The sequence below is a fragment of the Meriones unguiculatus genome, chromosome 5 (assembly GCF_030254825.1).
Source record: "Meriones unguiculatus strain TT.TT164.6M chromosome 5, Bangor_MerUng_6.1, whole genome shotgun sequence".
Taxonomy (NCBI): domain Eukaryota; kingdom Metazoa; phylum Chordata; class Mammalia; order Rodentia; family Muridae; genus Meriones; species Meriones unguiculatus.
In genome coordinates this window covers 45020849-45039123 of record NC_083353.1, presented here as the reverse complement: position 1 = coordinate 45039123, position 18275 = coordinate 45020849, and the positions used below count along the sequence as shown (strand labels likewise).

General features: G+C 40.7%; 1 protein-coding gene across 1 annotated transcript; it reads right to left on the bottom strand.

The window, feature by feature from the left end:
- Positions 1–15235: 15235 nt before the first annotated feature.
- Positions 15236–16165, bottom strand: LOC132653976 (vomeronasal type-1 receptor 44-like). Its single transcript, XM_060383294.1, has one exon. The coding sequence runs from the start codon at positions 16163–16165 to the stop codon at positions 15236–15238; it is 930 nt and encodes a 309-aa protein (XP_060239277.1).
- Positions 16166–18275: the final 2110 nt, after the last annotated feature.

Genomic DNA, 18275 nt, shown 5'->3' with positions numbered 1-18275 from the left:
CCCGAGACCTTTTCGGGGTGGTGGTATCAGCTGAGTGCTCTGAGATCAGTCCAGCCGTTTCCCTCCCTGTGGGTTTGCACCCAATGGTGAAACTGAGTCTCTGGTGCCCTGGGGCCCACAGTTCTATCTGAGGCGGCGAATCAGGTGAGCAGGCAGGGCTCTATGCAGGCGCCTGGGTCCCCGGCTCTGGCTCTGGCTGGCTCCAGGGGATCCCGTGGAACCTGAGTCTTTTCCAGGGGATGTCTGGGTGACCTAAGGTCGGTCCCAATCCTTTCCTGCTCCGTGGGGTTATCTCTCGACTGGAAAATCCAGTCTGTGATGTTGTGGGCCCACAGTTCAGTCTGGGACAGTGACCAGATCACGCTAGAGTGTAGCTCTGGGCTGGCGACCAAGCACCTGGCGGAACCAGGGTCTCTTCTGTGGTTTACCTGGGTGAGTTAAAGCTGATTGAACCCCCCCACCATGGGGTATCCTCTCATCTGAGGAACACAGTCACGTGTGTTTTATGGCCGCGAGTTCTGCTTGCTGGTCACTGTGCCGATCCTGCTGTGCTGCTGTTCAGAATGAGAGTCCTCCCAGCGCCGCCATCTTGGCTGCCCCTACAATTTTCTTAATTGGTTCAAATCATATGGCTTGGTTTCACTTGGTAAAACTAACAAAATAAATGCCAAAGTCTTTTGTCTTCCCCCAAAGGACTGAGAAATTGTTTCAAGTTCTCTGTTAGAATGCCCACTGTCATTGTCTAAAATACCTGATAAACTTTAAAATATTTCATAACCTGAAACATAACTTTTTAAAACTCGTTTTTGCAATATCAAAATAAGGTACCCTTTTAGAAATGAAGTCACAAAATACAACCATAATTTTAAAAGTCAAAACCAGATTTTATCAATGCAAACAATTCAGTACTTTTAAAATCAATACCAAGTTTATTATTTTGATGTTGGCTGCCAGTAAGAAAAGTTCTTGTAATCAAACACATGGAGGTGCAGTTTTAATATTTTATATAAATGTAGTTTTAAACATTATTATTTTTATAAACCTGGTTTTTAATACAGGACCGAAATTATGTAAAATCTTAATACATTTAATAATCAATAATCAGACATCAAAACATATATAGAACATACTAAACTTATATATTTAAAACAAACAGACAAAACTATAAAACTAATTTTTACTCCCTTTAGCATTAATTTCAAGGGAGGAACATCTTGCTCCCTGTTGAACACTATTTTATGACCATAGAGGCTTGCAACTTTCTTACCTGAGAAGCTGCTGTGGACACTTTAAGAGCCTCTTGTAGGGAAAGTAATCATCAGTATGGCCTTCATCTGTGGTTTCAACTCCTGTAGTGTCTGGGACATTTTTGTGCATTTCTGATATAATATGTCCGCACTCCTCTATGGCAGACAAAACTTTAAAAAGCTGCTGAAATCATCCCAGGTGGGCTGGTGGGTGAAAAGAACAGTTTCAATGAGATCAATCAAATCCCTAGAATTGTCAGAGGACTTGGATTCTGAGTTCTCCAGTCATCTGGTTCCCCGAGGGAGAGGCTGCCAAGGGGCTCTGAGTTTTTGGTGCTGGGCCAGATAGTGGTTCGAACCTGGATAAAGGGCTGGAGCTCGCTGAGGAGTGGGAGGAGGACGGGTTGGAAAAATTATTTCCATGGGAGTCTCATCCTGAAAAATAGCGTAAAAGGGGTGTGAGGGTGACAGGGAAGTGGCTTCTGGTTTTGTAGAGTCTGTGGAAGGAGGATTGTTAGTAGGGGTCAGAAAGGGCTTAATCCAGGGAGGTGGATGAATCATTAGGTCTTTCCAGACTACAATATATGGAAATTGGTCTGGGTGCCCACATTTTTGCTGAAAAACACCATTTTCCACTGCAAGGATGGTGGGAAGGTGGAAAGTTCCTTCTGCTGGCTAGCCCACATTAAAGGTGGGCCATTCTGAGCTGCAAAAAGTCATCATTTTTCCTCTCCTCACATCAACTGAAAGACCGTGAATTCTACTCTTAACTTATTCCAAAATGTGTCAGAACCAAGTCAAGGGGTTTGGAAGTATTCTGTCCCATATCATCAGCCAGTCTTTTCATCAAGAGAATTCAGGATAACGCAAAAGAAGTAAGGAGAGCAATTTCAACAAATAGTAAATGACACATACACAAAAAAGAACCAGCCATCCTAGACAAAAAACAAACTAAAGGCAACAACTCAAAACCTATACCTGGGCTCATATCTAAAATCACTAAAGCAAGAAGAGCTATGGCTTCAAAGGCAACTGCAAGACCACAAGCAATTAATCACAAAAATACAAAAGTAACTCCTGCCACAACACCAAGAAAAAGAAAATTAATCCTACACAGAAACAAAGTAAAACCAAAAACCTGACATTTCCTGTACTTCTCTGCCACAGAAGTGCCAGAAAGGCTATGAAAACCAGTCCTCACTCTGGTTTCCCTATCCCAAGACTTCCAGGGAGGCAAAAACTTACAAGGCCAAAAATGTCTTTTTGACCCCTGAGGCCCTGGACCTCAACAGGTCTCTCTTGTCCACTTTTGGGCGCCTCTACATCACATTGAGGCTTTTCAAATCAATGAACAGAAACAAACACTTAAAGCAGGCAGACAACACAAAAGACATTTACCCATGGGGTTAAGTTCTCTGAGTTGGGAGTCCTAGAGGTCCTGAGGCACCTTGGACCAGACCCCAAATGTAATGCCAGGTTCAGGAGATCCTCAGAGCCCTTAGGAGACAACTCAATACAATAGCAAGAGAGCTTTATTATGAGAGCAATTAAACTCTAGACCGAGTCTCACTGATTCAGCAGTAGAGAAGTGGGACCTTGAGCCCTGAGTGAGCAAGGTTTTTTAGGGAAAGTCTGTGATCAGGGAGTTTTCATGACAGCAAACAGGGAAGCACATGTTTCTATGACAGCAAACAGGGGGCATATGCCGTGATGTTACAGGATTAGGTAAAAGTTAGATGGGTGAGGTGACCTTTTCTGAATCACAATTACCTAAGGTATATGTCTCTCTGAGGCACAATTGCCTAAGACATATGATCACAATGGCTATTCTTTTAATCTATATCTGAAACATTGGGCAGAATTTTCCCACCAGATTATCAACCAATTTCCCTTGATTATTGCCAGGGAGATTGTCTCTAATTTCTATGAAGTATTTATTCTATGATATTTCCTAGAGATGGTGCTGGGAGAGTTAACTTTGTTTTCTGCCAGGTGCACATTTTGTGATATTTCCTGGTACCTGAATTCAGATCCCAGTCAAGATGGCTCTTTATTTTAAAATGGAGTTATTCTCAGGCTAACTTTACCCAGGCTAACTTAAACTCGTCACTATGACTTTCTAGGTGGTGTTTATTATGAAGTTAAACTTTGAAACTCAGTATAAATCACACATAAAAGTCACCCAGCTGAAGGGAAATTTTAATCTAGCAACATGGCTACTCTGGCAGGAGATCACATGCGAAGACCTAGTTCTGTGCGATCTGGCTGAAATACAGACACACTCTTAGTACACACTCTTTTTTTTAAACTTTTATTAATTACACTTTATTCACTTTGTATCCCCCCATGAACCCCACCCTCCTCCCCTCCTAATTCCACCTTCTCTCCCCCTTCTTCATGCATGCACCTCCTCAAATCCACTGATAGGGGAGGTCCCCCTCTCCTTCCTTCTGAACTTAGTTTATCAGATCTCATCAGGAGTGGCTGCATTGTTATCTTCTCTGGCCTGGTAAGGCTACTCCCTGCTCAGGAGAAGGTGATCAAAGAGCAGGCCAATCAGTTCATGTCAGAGACAGTCCCTCTAATGATTATTATGGAACCCACTTGGACACTGAACTGCCATGGGCTACATCTGTGCAGTTGTTCTAGTTTATCTCCTTGCATGGTACTTGGTTGGAGTATGAGTATCTGGAAAGACACCTCTGTTCAAATTCTCTGGTTCTGTTGCTCTCCTTGTGGAGCTCCTGTCCTCTCCAGATCTTACTATTTTCTACTTCTGTCATAAGATTCCATGCTCTCTGCCCAACAGTTAGCCATAAGTCTTAGCATCTGCTTTGATAGTCTGCAGGGCAGAGCCTTTCATAGGCCCTCTGTGGCAAACTCCTAACTTTTTTCCTATTTTCTTCTTCTTCTGATGTCCATCCTCTTTGCCTTTTAGGATGGGGATTGAGCATTTTAGTCAGAATCCTACCTCCTGATTAGCTTCTTTATATGTACAGATTTTAGTAGGTTTATCCTATATTATATGTCAATATAAATGAGTATATACCCTGTGTGTCTTTCTGCTTCTGGGACAAATAATTCAGGATGATCCTTTCCAGTTCCCACGATTTAACTGCAAATTTCATAATTTCCTTATTTTTCATTGCTGAGTAATATTCCATTGTGTAGATGTACCACAATTTCGGTATCCATTCTTCAGTTGAGGGACATCTGGGTTGTTTCCAGCTTCTGGCTGTTACAAATAAAGGTGCTAAAACATGATTGAGCATATGTTCTTATTGTGTACTTGATCCTCTTTTGGATATATGCCTAGGAGTGCTATGGCTGGATATGAGGAAGCGCTATTTCTGTTTGTCTGATAAAGCACCAGATGGATTTCCAGAGTGGTTGTACAAGTCTACATTCCCACCAGCAGTGGAGGAGGTTTGCCTTTCTTCTGAACCCCTCCAGAATGTGTTTTCACTTGAGTTTTTAATCATGGCCTTTCTGATAGATGTAATTTGAAATCTCAGGGTCATTTTGATTTGCATTCTCCTGATGGGTAATGAGGTTGAGCATTTCTATAAGAGTTTCTCTGCCATTCAATATTCCTCTACAGAGAATTCTGTTTAGCTCTGTTCCCCATTCTTTAATTGGATTACTTGGTTTTTGCTTTTCAGCTTTTTTAGTTCTTTATATATACTGGATATTAGCCATCTGTCAGGTAAAGGGTTGGTGAAGATTCTTTCCCAATCTGTAGGCAGTCATTTTGTTTTGATGACAGTGTCCTTTGCTTTACAGAAGCTTTTCAGTTTCATGAGGTCCCATTTATTGATTGTTGCTCTCAGAGCCCGTGTTGTTGGTGTTCTGTTCAGGAAATTGTCTCCTCTATTAATGAGTTCTAGGGTCCTCCCCACTTTTTCTTCTAACCGATTTAATGTGTCTCTTTTCATGTTGAGGTTTTTGATCCACTTGGACTTTAATTTTGTGCTGGGTGATAAGTATTGATTTATTTGCATTTTTCTACATGTAAACATCCACTTAGACCAGCACCATTTGTTGAATATGCTATCTTTTTTCCATTGTATGGTTTTGTCATCTTTGTCAAAGATCAGTTGTCCATAAGTGTCTGGGATTATTTCTGAGTCTTCAGTTTTGTTCCCTTGATCCACCATTGTGTTTCTATGCCAGTACCATGCAGTTTTTCTAACTGTTGCTCTATAGTACAGCTTGAGATCAGGGATGGACATGCCTCCAGAAGATCTTTTATTGTAGAGGATTGTTTTAGCAATTCTGCGTTCCTTGTTATTCCATATGAAGTTGAGAATTTTTCTTTCAAGGTCTGTAAAGAATTGTGTTGGTAATTTGATGGGAATTGCATTGAATCTGTAGATGGCTTTTGGTAAGATGGCCATTTTTACTATGTTAATCCTGCCAAGCCATGAGCTTGGGAGATCTTTCCATTTTCTGATGTCTTCTTCTAATTCTTTCTTCAGAGACATGAAATTTTTTCATACAGATCTTTGACTTGCTTGGTTAGGGTTACACCAAGGTACTTTATGTCATTTGTGGCTATAGTGAAGGGTGTTGTTTCCATAATTTCTTTCTCAGCCCTTTTGTCTTTTGTATACAGGAGGGCTACTGATTTTTTTGAGTTAATTTTGTATATGGCCACTTTGCTGAAGGTGTTTATCAGCTATAGGAGTTCCCTGGTAGAATTTCGGGGGTCACTCAGGTATACTATCATATCATCTGCAAATAGTGATACTTTCACTTCTTCTTTTCCAATTTGTATTCCTTTGATCTCCTTCAACTGTCTTATTGCTCTATCAAGGACTTCCAAAACTATGTTAAAGAGATATGGAGAGAGTGGACAGCCTTGCCTTGTCCCTGATTTCAGTGGGATTGCTTTAAGTTTCTCTCTGTTTAGCTTGATGTTGGCTCTAGGCTTGCTGTATATTGCCTTTACTATGTTTAAATATGTGCCTTGTATCTCTGATTCTCTCCAGTACTTTAAATATGAATGGATGTTGAATTTTGTCAAATGACTTTTAAGCATCTAAGGAGGTTATATGTGTTTCTTTTTTCTTTCAGTTTGTTATTTTGGTCGATCACATTGATGGATTTCCGTATATTGGACCACCCCTGCATACCTGGGATGAAGCTTACTTGGTCATAGTGGATGATATCTTTGATGTGTTCTTGTATTCAGTTTGCAAGTATCTTGTTGAGTGTTTTTGCATCAATGTTCATAATGGAGATTGGCCTGAAATTCTCTCTTTTTTCGGGGGTCTTTGTGAGGTTTAGGTACCAAGGTGACTGTGGCTTCATAGAATGAGTTGGGTAGTGTTCTTTCTGTTTCTATTTCGTGGAATAGTTTGAAGAGAATTGGAATCAACTCTTCTTTGAAGGTCTGGTAGAATTCTGTGCTGAAACTATCTGGTCCTGGTCTTTTTTTGGACGGGAGACTTTCGATGACTATTTCTATTTCTTTAGGGGATATAGGACTATTTAATTGATTTATCTGCTCTTGATTCAGCTTTGGTAAGTGGAATGGATCAAGAAAATTGTCCATTTCATTTAGATTTTCAAATTTTGTGGCATATACACTTTTGAAGTAAGTCCTAATAATTGTTTGGATTTCCTTGGTGTCTCTATTTATGTCCTCCTTTTTATATTTGATTTTATCGATTTGGATGGTGTCTCTCTGCCTTTTAGTTAGCTTGGCTAAGGGTTTGTCTATGTTGTTGATTTTCTCAAAGAACTAGCTCTTGGTTTCATTGATTCTTTGAATTGTTTTATGTGTTTCTAATTGATTGATTTCAGCCCTGAGTTTATTTCCAGCCATCTACTCCTTTTCGGTGTGTCTGCTTCTTTTTCTACAGTTTTAGGTGAGCTATTAAGTTGCTTGAATGAGCTGTCTGGAATTTATTCTTGAAGGCACTTAGTGCTATGAACTTTCCTCTTAGCACTGCTTTCATTGTGTTCCACAAGTTTGGGTATGTTTTGCCTTCATTTTCATCGAATTCTAGGAAGTCTTAAATTTCTTTCTTCATTTCTTCCCTGACCCAGCTGTCATTGAGTAGCAAGTAGTTCGGTTTCCATGTGTGTGTAGGTTTTTGCTATTTCTGTTGGTGTTGCAGTCCAGTTTTATTCCACAGTGATCAGATAAGATACAAGGGATTATTTCATTCTTCTTGTATCTCTTGAGGCTTGCTTTGTGACCAACCATATGGTCTATTTTGGAGAAGGTTCCATGAGGTGCTGAGAAGAAGGTAAATTCTTTTGTGTTTGGTGTAAGGCTCTGCAAATGTCTGTTAGGTCCATTTAATTCATGACCTCTGTTAGAGACATTGTTTCTTTGTTTAATTTCTGTTTTGTTGACCTGTCCTTTGTTGAGAGTGGGATGTTGAAGTCTCCCACTATTAATGTGTGGGGATCTATGTGTGGTTTAAGTTTTAACAATGTTTCTTTTACAAATGTGGGTGCCCTTGTATTAGGGACATAGATGTTCAGGATTGTGATGTCTTCCTGGTGGAATTTTTCCCTTGATGAGTATGAAGTGTCCTAACCCATCTCCTTTGATGAATTTTGGTTGAAAATCTATTTTATCAGATATTAGAATGACTACTCCTGCTTGATTCTTCAGTTCATTTGCTTAGAAAGCCATCTTCCAGCTCTTTACACTCAGGTAATATCTATCTTTGTGACTTAGGTGTGTTTCTTGTATACAACAGATTGCTGTGTTTTGTTTACACATTCATTCTGATATTCTATGTCTTTTTATTGGAAAATTGAGTCCATTGATGATGAGAGAGATTAATGACCAATGGCTGTTAGATCTTTTGATTCTGATGTTGGCTGTGGTCATAAGTTTGTGTGCTTGGTTGCTTTCTGTTTACTGTAATGTGGTTAATTATTTTCTGTGTTTTCTTGAAAGTAGCTAGTATTCTTGGGTTGCATTTTTCCTTCTAGTGTCTTCTGTAACACTGGATTTGTGTGTAGGTATTTTTCAATTTGTTTTTGTCATTGAATATCATTTTGTTCTCTGTCCATGAGGACTGAGAGTTTTGCTGGGTATAGTAGCCTGGGCTAACATCTGTGTTCCCTTAGGGCCTGCATGATATTCATCCAGGCCCTTCTGGCTTTCATAGTCTCAGTTGAGAAGTCAGGTGTGATTTGGATGAGCTTGCCACTATATATTACTTAGCATTTTTCCCTTGCACCTTTTAGTGTTTTTCTTTGTTCTGAATTCTTACTGCTTTGATTATCATGTGGCAGGAGGATTTTCTTTTCTGGTCTAATATAGTGGGTGTTCTGTAGGCCTCTTTTATTCTTATTGGCCTCTCCTTTAAGTTTGGGAAATTTTCTTTAATGATTTGGTTGAAAATATTCTCTGGGACTTGGAGGAGGGAATCTTCTTTTTCCTCTATTCCTATTATTTTTAGGTTTTGTGTTTTTATGTTGTCTTGAATTTCTTGGACCGTCTGTGTCCAGGATTTTTTAGATTTAACGTTTTTTTTTTTTGACAGATACATCTATTTCTTCTATTGTATCTTCCACACCTGAGAATCTTCCATCTCTTGTAGTCTATTGCTTATGCCAACCTCTGTAGTTCTTGTTTGCTTCCCTAATTTCTTTCTCTCCACATTTTTTTCCATTTGTGTTTTCTTTATTTTTTTTCAATTCTATCTACAGATCTTCAGCCTTTTTTTATTTCTTTCACCTATCTGACTGTGTATTTTCCTGATTTTCCTTCAATTCCTTCAGCTGTTTGTTTGAACAATCCTCTGTTTCTTTAATTTGTTTCAGTGATTTAAGTATTTCCTTTCTAAATACCTCAAACTGTTTGGCTGCAACTTCCTGTATTTCTTTACAGATGGCCATAATCTCTTTTTCTTTATCTTCCTTTATTTCTTTACAGATGACTGTAAGCTGTTTGAATTTATCTGCCTCTAGGTCTTTACGCATTTTATTTGTTTCCTGTGTTATCCTCTTCATGAGCATAGAGGTTATGTCATCTTCTTGAATTTCAGTTAGGCTGGGGTGTCCAGGGCTACTTGCCACTGGATAACTGGGTACTGGAGATGTCATATTGGTCTGTCTTTTGTTGGTTGAGCTTTTACACTGGCCTCTACCCATTGGGCTATCTTGGGTGTTGGGTGTTAGTTTCTGGTGATTCCTGGAATCCTGTATTGGAGAGAATCCCCTTGGCAGGAAGATGGTTTTTCCTGAAGGAAGCCTCCTCAGCTTTTTTGGGTTTGGTCACTGTATGGCCGGTGTTGTATGGGACTTGCCAGAGCTCACCTCAGGCATACAGACCTGAGTGGTAACTATGGTCCTTATTAGTGGAGAGGGCTCTTCTCTTACCCTGAGAATTCCTGGAGACAATGCCCTGCTTCTGGGTTTCTTGCTGTAAATTTATTGAGCTGCTGCTTTAACCTGGGTGTCCGTTGGTTTAGTCATTTTTTTAGGGATAGCTGGTTGACACTTGGAGCATCTAGGGATTGATCTCAGGGATCCCAGGCTTGTGTAAATTTGAGGGTGGGGCTATGGGCCCCAGTACCAAAGTGGTAATCTGTGGCAGGTGATTACTGCTCTCCTGGCAGCAGCAGGCTAGTTGATGTACAGCAGGTCCATGGGTTGGGCCAGTCTGTGGGACCTTACCGGGGATATACTGGGGGGCCTAAGTCTCCCCCGTTTGCTTCCTTCCCTGTTGGGGATTTCTCCCGACAGGGACTCCAAGTCTCTGGTGCTCTGTGGCGCACAGTTCTGTCTGTGAAAAACTGTTGGCACACAGCAGGTTTCTGGACTCGTGGCACGCCTGCCCACTGGTCTGTGGGACCTTTTCTAGGGATATACTGTGTGGCCTAAGTCTGTCCCTGTTTGCTTTCTTCCCTGTGGGGTTTTCTCCTGAAAGAGACTCCCAGAATCTGGTGCCCTGGGGCACACAACTCTGTCTGTGACAGAGAGCTGGGTGTACAGCAGTCTCTGGGCTCTACGTGCTCTCTGCTAGAGCCCAGTTCATTAATGGTGGCTCGCACCTGCCATTCTGCAAGACCTTTTACAGGGAAAGATTGGGTGACCCAAGGCCAATCCTGTTTCCTTTCTTCCTTGTGGGTTTTGCTCCCGACTGGGACTCCCAGTCTCTGGTGTTTTTGTGATAGTTACCCATTTTAAATTTAACCTTAAGAAAATACAGCCTAAACAAAGAGATGAGGTAAAACTCAATCTTGTACTCAATTATAATCTTTAGCATAACTTTTAATCTGCTCTTTTCAAGCTAAAATCAAGGCAAAACTTTTAATTAAACATAATTTATAAAGGGGCTAGCAAGTCTTATTTATCATATTGTATTAAAACTTAACAGCAAAAAATTAAACGACAAAAGTTTTATTTAGCATTAAACAGAGAACTAAACTTAGCCTGCAACCCTCAAAAAATGGACTATTCTGGCCATACCAAATCTATAGGCCAGAAAGAAACACTATTAAATCATTTATTTAGGTACTATCCATCAGGCATATATTTTATATAGTGGTTAACAGTGATCTGAATATAACCCTGCTTAACCCTGGGCTAACATGGAACTGTTGTCCTTTTTGTCCTGTAAAAGAGCATAAGCAAACGTTTTGCATTGAAGAATCTCCAGCCTTTTAAAATGAAGAACAACATATTTTATAGGTTTTTTACATGTTATATTGTAATAACTACAATTTTTTAATTGGTTAAAACATAATTGCTTGGTTTTACTTTTTAAAATTAATAAAATAAATAACCAAGGTCTTTTCACCTCCCCCAAAGGGTTGAGAAACTATTTTTAAGTTTTTTGTTAGACTGTCCAAGGATTACCATTTTAAAATAACCAATAAATTTTAAAATGTTTTATAGAATTTAAGTCTAATGGTCCAGGACCAAACTCAGAGGTGTTGATTTGCACTGTCTCATGTCCAAAAATATTAATATCATCAGTCACATTTAAGTCCACAGTTTATCGTCATTTTAAGTCCACAGATATACATATACACACATAGAAACATATACACACATAGATTCCCGAAGGAGCAGAGCCCCCTTAGCCCTCTCTTCACAAAGAATAAGGTCCCACCGACCCTCTCTTTTTGTCCTGAAAAAAGTGTAGCAGTTACAGGTCTTTTCCCGGGAACTGGGGCATCCCCCAGATTCCCTTGACCAGAATGGAAACTCTCCAATTTTTCCAGATCTCGCAAGCAAACCGAAACCAGAAACCAAAACAGACAGCTGGCAGATAAAAACAATAACAGTGACAAAGACAAGAACAACTGTGGTACCTACTTTTTAAACATTTGCATATTTTTTAAACCTGTTTTTGTAATATTAAAACAAAACATCCTCCTTAGGAGTGAATTTATAGAGCATAACCATGACTTCAAAAGTCAGAACTAGATGTAAATTTCAGAATTTATCAGTGCACACAATTTAAACTTTAAAACTAGAAGTGGCTCCATCCCTCTGGCCCATGTCCAAGAGCCAACACTGAATGAAGCTCCTGGGAGAAGAGATGAGAGGAGGATGGTGGCAGGGTGAACTGCTGCTCAGCTCAGCAGCTGGTAGAGGCTGGTCTTAGGCTAATTCGGAGGGTGTGAGCATTCCCATCCACCCAGTTCTCTGCAAGTCATCCAAGCCTAGCTCCTGGTAGGGGAGAGGGAAGGAGGCATGTAGTGTCCCCGATTTTCCTGCTCACTGAGCTACGGCCCTGTGTTCTGTCCCTGCCAGACTGGGGGCCTTTTTTCTTTGTTAGGGTTAGAGAGAGGTGGGTGCAGGAGGCCATTCTGAATTATGAGACTTGGCAACTTTATTTTTCCCTTCTGACTCTGTTTTATACTCATTTTCTAGGGCTTGTCTCCTAAATTATTTTCTGCTGTCAAATTACACAAATCTGTTTGAGCTCCTTTATGAACATTTGAAATGACCTTAGAAGTACTTTTTTCTGCCTGTTTGGCTGCTCTAATTTTTAAAGTAACTCTTTGGCTTGTGAGATTCCTTTTTGTTTACCTTTACTCCTTGTGTCTTGAAGGACTGCTTGAGACCCTGTAAGAATAAGTCATGCTTGCTCAATTTTTGTCCAATAATTCGTCATTTTGACTTACCTCAATGGATCAAACTCACAGATGGGCAGTCCCATGGAGATCTCAATGCATAACCTTCAATCACTTCCCATGTGGAAGCACCAGATCCTATGTAGGAGTGTGGGTACACAAAGAAGGACATTCAATTTGATTCCCGTGCCTCAACCCCCTGTTGGGCGCCAAGTATGTCCCGTCCAGTAGTAGTTCAATGCGATCCTAAGGAGGGGTGAAAAGAATGTGGTGGGAAAGAGACACAAAGAGGGAGAGCAAGTCTATAATCTGATCCAACTCTCACATATTTGAAAAATTTCACACAACTTTATAGGGAGAAGGCAGGAAGGGAAAATGTGTTAGCAAAATAGTTCACAAAACATAACTGGGTGATTAATGATGATGCAGAATACGACAAGAATGTTTACTAAAAGAGATACTACAAGAATGTCAGCTAAGATGTCTCAAATTTTCTAGCCTGACAAACAGAAATAAAGAGTGCAATGGAAAGAAGAAAACCTTCTGCAGACCTAGTGCATGCTGGGTGACTCTGGCACTGAGGGTGCACTACATCCAGGGAGGAGAAAAAGTTTCCTCCTCTACAACATGGACTCAGCCTACCAAACTCCTAATGCTGAGAAAATGTGTGCAGAGCATGGTTTATGTCAGGGCTGAGCAGTACCTGTCCACCCTGTGTTTATGAATCCATGGGCTTGATTTTGCCACCATCATACAGCTCACCTTTACCATGGGATCAGCACATTCGTTTATGCTCTTCACCCACTGTGAAGAAGTAAGATTAATCCTTTCCTGTGCACATTTCCTTTTGTTTAATTTGGAATTTTTTTTCTGAGTCAGCGTTTCTCTGTGTAGCCCTAGTTGTCCTGGAACCTGATTTGAAGTCTAGGCTGACCTTGAACTCAGAGAATCTCCTGTTTCTGCCATCTGAGTGCTATGATTAAATGCATGCGCCTCCACCACCCATCTTATATTGGATTTTAAAATAATATTTTATTCTTATAATTATTTTTTGCTTTGTGACTGTTGTGTGCTAGTCTGGACTCATCCTGTAGCTCAGGCTGGCCTTGAACTCACTATCCTCCTGTTTTGATTTCATGGTTATAGACTTGAGCCACCAGGGAAACGTCTGCTCATGGGTTTATACAACTTACAGTTGTGTGGTTTATTTCTTCTCCTCCATGTCCTTGGTGTGTGAAATGTTCTCTCATGTTACTTAGTTAAATTCCATTCTTTTTGATAATTTACAGCCTGTCTGAGGCTCTAGGTCTCACTCAGAGTGTAGACAGAACATGGAACAGATCTTCTCTGATCTTTCTTTTTCCACTAACCAGTTTTCAGTTATTTCTTCAGATTATATGTAAGTGTCAACACTGAAATTACTCGATTCTGGGTGTGAGTGGGGTTCATGCTTGTGACATATCCTCACACTGAGTGACAGATAACAGTTTTACTGTGGGAAGTAAGTCTCTAAGTGTGTGTTCTGCACTGTAAAGTATGCCTATGAGTGGGTTCAGCTGTGTGAAGTCTTCCTGTGAGTGTGCTCAGCTGTGTGACTTGTGTGACTGAGTCCGTGTTCTCTCAAATGAAGTGTGCTCTGGGCAGGTATCTGATTAGTCTCAATTAAGCAGGCATGCTGCAAGCCCTCAGGTCCCTGGAGTATATCAATAGTGCAGCTGAGTAACTATCTGTGACTAGTTTCCTACTTAAATTTGGATTTTTTGAGCCCAGATAAAGCACTTTGTCTATGGTCTCTATTCCTTGGACACATCTAAGCTCTGTCTTTCATAAGTAACTCATCAAGATTGTGCAGTGTGTCTGACTGGCATGGCAGACATTCGAGGTGTTCTTCATGTTCTGACTAGCATTCCTTAACAAGGGGAGGCCATGACCTGATCCCACATCCTGACACTTCTAGACAGTGGCTGTTTCTACTTTGACTGTTTTAAATCAGGCCATAGGACCACCATTATGCAAATGACAGGATGCTTCTCTGCATATCATTTTGGCTCTGTGTATGTGTGTGTGTGTGTGTTCTGCATCCTGTGATAATTTATTCTCAAAACAGTGTTTCCTTGTATATTTTTCCAAATATAAACAACTGAGGCAATGATTTATTGAAAATGTCATATTTAAAGTAATGGGCTGTGCCAGAGAGATGGCTCAGCACATATGCAAACTGTTTTCTAAAAGACTCAAGTTCAATTACCAACACTCTCCCTTGGGAGGCACACAACTGCCTATAAGTCTAGCTCTAAGAGTAATTGACATTTCTGGCCTCCAGGATGACCTGCACTCAAGTACACACACACACACACACACACACACACACACATACACACACACAAACACACACACAGACACAAACACAGACACAAACACATACACACACAGTTAAAAGTTAAATCATTTTTTTAAAAAATTAAAAGTAATCTGGGCATGAGGGCACATGCCTTTGATCCCGGCACTCAGGGAGGCAGAAGCAGGTAGATCTCTGTGAGTATGAGGTCAGCCTGATCTACAAAGCAAGCCCAGGATAGCCAGGGCTACATGGAGAAACCCTGCCACAAATTCCAAAATAAATAAATAAATAAATAAATAAATAAATAAATAAAAAGTAATGTGCTAAAAAAGACAGATGAGAGCCATTTCACAGACCTCCTTTGAAAACCCATTGAGAAAGATAAACTTCATATGATATCTGAGTGGGAATGCAGTTTAATATTGTTTTATATACTTGCCATCCACACACAGAGTAAACAGATGGAATGTTAAAAGGATGTTTTCACATATCAGTTTAAGCCACAGAATGTTCCTACTATGTCATGATATGATGGCAACATATTGGATTGTATTAAGGAGTGTACAATTTTACCCATCATTGATTAATCAGATATTTAATTTCCTGTCCCACAGTGACCTTAAAAATTTAGTTATACGCTTTTCAGTGCAAATAAACACAAGAGGACTGACTGTGGCATAGCCATGGGACACAAGAATCTGGATATAGTAAAACAGAGAGCCATCTTTGAACTTCATTCTTGTGTGGAAGATAACACTGTCCAAAATGTAGAGAACCACAAAGAAGCTCATGAGCAGCAGGATGGTCCGGGTGGCCCTTCGCTCTGGGGATGCTTTTGGAGAAAGTTTGGTGCTGTGAAGATGCCGGGCCTGCTTCATGTGTCTGTATAAAAGAGTCACCATGTACCCGCTGGAGAACACCATGAGACTGATAAGAAAGGCTTCCCTGAAGACCACCAGTGTGGAAAATGTGTTTTGTCTGGAGTAACTCAGTGGGAGAAGTGAGCAAGACTGAGTAACATACATAAAATTATCTGAGGTCGAATTGGGGATGGCACTTATTGATACCAGGAGGTAACTGCTAAAAGACATGTAGAGAACACAAAGAAAAAGGGTGCAGGAGATGTCAGCGGCAAATTTATGTTTAAACTTGTCTAAGCAGCAGCTTCTAGGGCTGAGGATGATGGTCCAGAGGACATTCAGCAGACAGGCAGCACAAAGGGAGAGGCCCCTCAAGAACCTGTGCAGATAGATAAGGGATTGGCATGTGGTGGGGTCCCACCTCCCCTGAGACATAAACATGTCTGCAGCTATGAGTCCCATAGTTAGCAGCATCAGTAGTTGGGTCAGGGTCAAGAATCCAATGGCGAGATCAATGAGCTTAGGCCTGTGCGCACCAATGAGCATACAGAGATGGAAGACGAAAAGGATGCTGTTGGCTGAGATCCCAACACTCATTTCAGAGAACAAGGTGATTTTAATGTTTGTGTTAGTGTGGAGTATGCTGGCTTTATTCATTGTATGTGTGTTTATTTGAAGTACCAAAAATCTGAGGAGAAAAGAGAAAACTCTTCATTACAAATACTGGTAATGAAGCATTACCCCCCAACACTGAGATGGCAACAAGATGTCAATTCATCCCAATTCCACCTCATCCAAAAAGAACTCAGCTCCATCTCAGACTCCCTTGAGGCCATCCCCATAGTCCCCATTGTCCCCACTGTCCTGATGCTTCCCATGCAAAACTGAACTGTGCAGACCATTGTAGGCCTGTCTCAAAATACAAACTTTCTTGTACATTAAACATTTCCACAAGTTATAAAAAATTAACCTCTCCTGATCCACATGTTTCGTTTATTCAGGGGTAATAGCTGCATCTCACTTGATTGTCAGACCCACGTGCACAGGGTCATTTATCTCACTGCCCTCTTCATTGCTGGCCAAGTAGTCATTCACTCTCTTTTTCATTCAGTCATTAATCATTCATTCTCTATGTCTCTTTCTGTCTGTCTCTCTCCCCCTCCCTGCCCCTCTTACCTCTGCCTCCTCCTCCTCGTTTTCTCTCTCTCTCTCTCTCTCTCTCTCTCTCTCTCTCTCTCTCTCTCTCTCGGTTTTTCAAGTTAGGGTTTCTCTATGTAGTCCTGGCTGTCCTGGAAATCACTCTGTAGACAACACTGACCTAGAACTCAGAGATCCTCCTGCCTTTGCCTCCTGAGTGCTGGGATTGAAAAGATGCACCACCACTGCCCGGCCAGGACAAATGTTCTTAATTAATCTCCAGAACAAATAATTACCAGTTTGGACTCTGAATCAAATCCTGCCGACTATCTGCCATTTCTTTAGAGTGTGACCATAAGCACTCAGAAGATGAGCTCCAGTCAGCAACTCTGGAACATATGCACAGTCAAGAAGCCCCTAGGTGTGAGGATTCTACCTACACACCAAGCATGGAACTGTTTCAGGCACAAAGTGATCTCTGTACATGTCAGCTGCTGGTTTTCTCATGCAGTGTCCTGGGAGACAGAATGCAGCTCTGTGAATGACAGATCAGCTCCTTCCCTGCATGAAGCAGAAAAGAAAAAAATGACCGAAAGGATAGAATGATGGAGACAAGTTCTGTTTCTAGAGAAATCCTGGTTTTTCTCTGAACTCTCTTAAGTGACTCTGCCTCCAACCTAGATGTTAATCTCCAGCCATGATGCCTCTGTGAAGAGAGCCTGAGCATCCAATATCGGGATAAGTTCAGGGTGAGCATACTTCTTATTTTTCCCTCTTTTGACAAGTAAAATTAGGGTGCTAAACAAAACTACAATTATAATAAGCTCAGGGCCATCTCATTCTAAGTTCATAATTAAATGAAAGTGTCCACCCAGTCTTGAGGGATGGACTCCACAGGAGTCTTAAGATTCCTTACCTTCAAGGTGTAGGGGACTTCTCCAGACTTCAGGAATGTAGGAAATTCAGTGTGTGTTTTATATAGAGATCATCATTTCCTCTAATGAATTTTGAATACACATGAAGTATATAATGTTGTAAAAAGTTTCCCAGATACACAGTAAAGAATTATCAACTGAAAATCAAGGGTGTGAGATGAAATAACTTCATAATTTTTCTCACCATATTGCACTGTAATACAGTATACTGACAGGAAGCAAAAATGTTTTAAATGTTCTAAGTATTTATTCTTATATCCACAGATGAGTGTAACCCTCACCTCTCAACATGAAAACTTCTCTTTGAGCAGAATGAGATCAGTACAGAAAACCACAACTGATCAAGATGTAGAGTTGTGGATCCCAGTCTCGGTGGACCCATCTACCAAAGAACTGCAAGCAAGGCTCAGAGAACATTGCTTCTGAAGATGGCATGGAGAGATTGAAAGCAGGGGATTAGGGAATTCACTGTGAGATTGTGTCTCCCAGTAGTGTTAAGGAGCTACAGCAATAACCTTATGCACATGACTGCTTAAACCTGAGCTAAACAAGGACAACAACACTTAGACATGCCAAGGTACAGGAAAACCACTGCTCAGCCCTTCTCAAAGAACTACAGGAGACTATGGAATGCCAAGAGCCGGAGCAACAGTCCTCTCCAGGGAAGAGCACACAAACTGGTAGTCCAAAACCAA

Coding starts and splice junctions, on each gene's coding strand:
- LOC132653976 (XM_060383294.1), bottom strand. CDS start 16,165: ATGAATAAAGCCAGCATACTCCACACTAACACAAACATTAAAATCACC.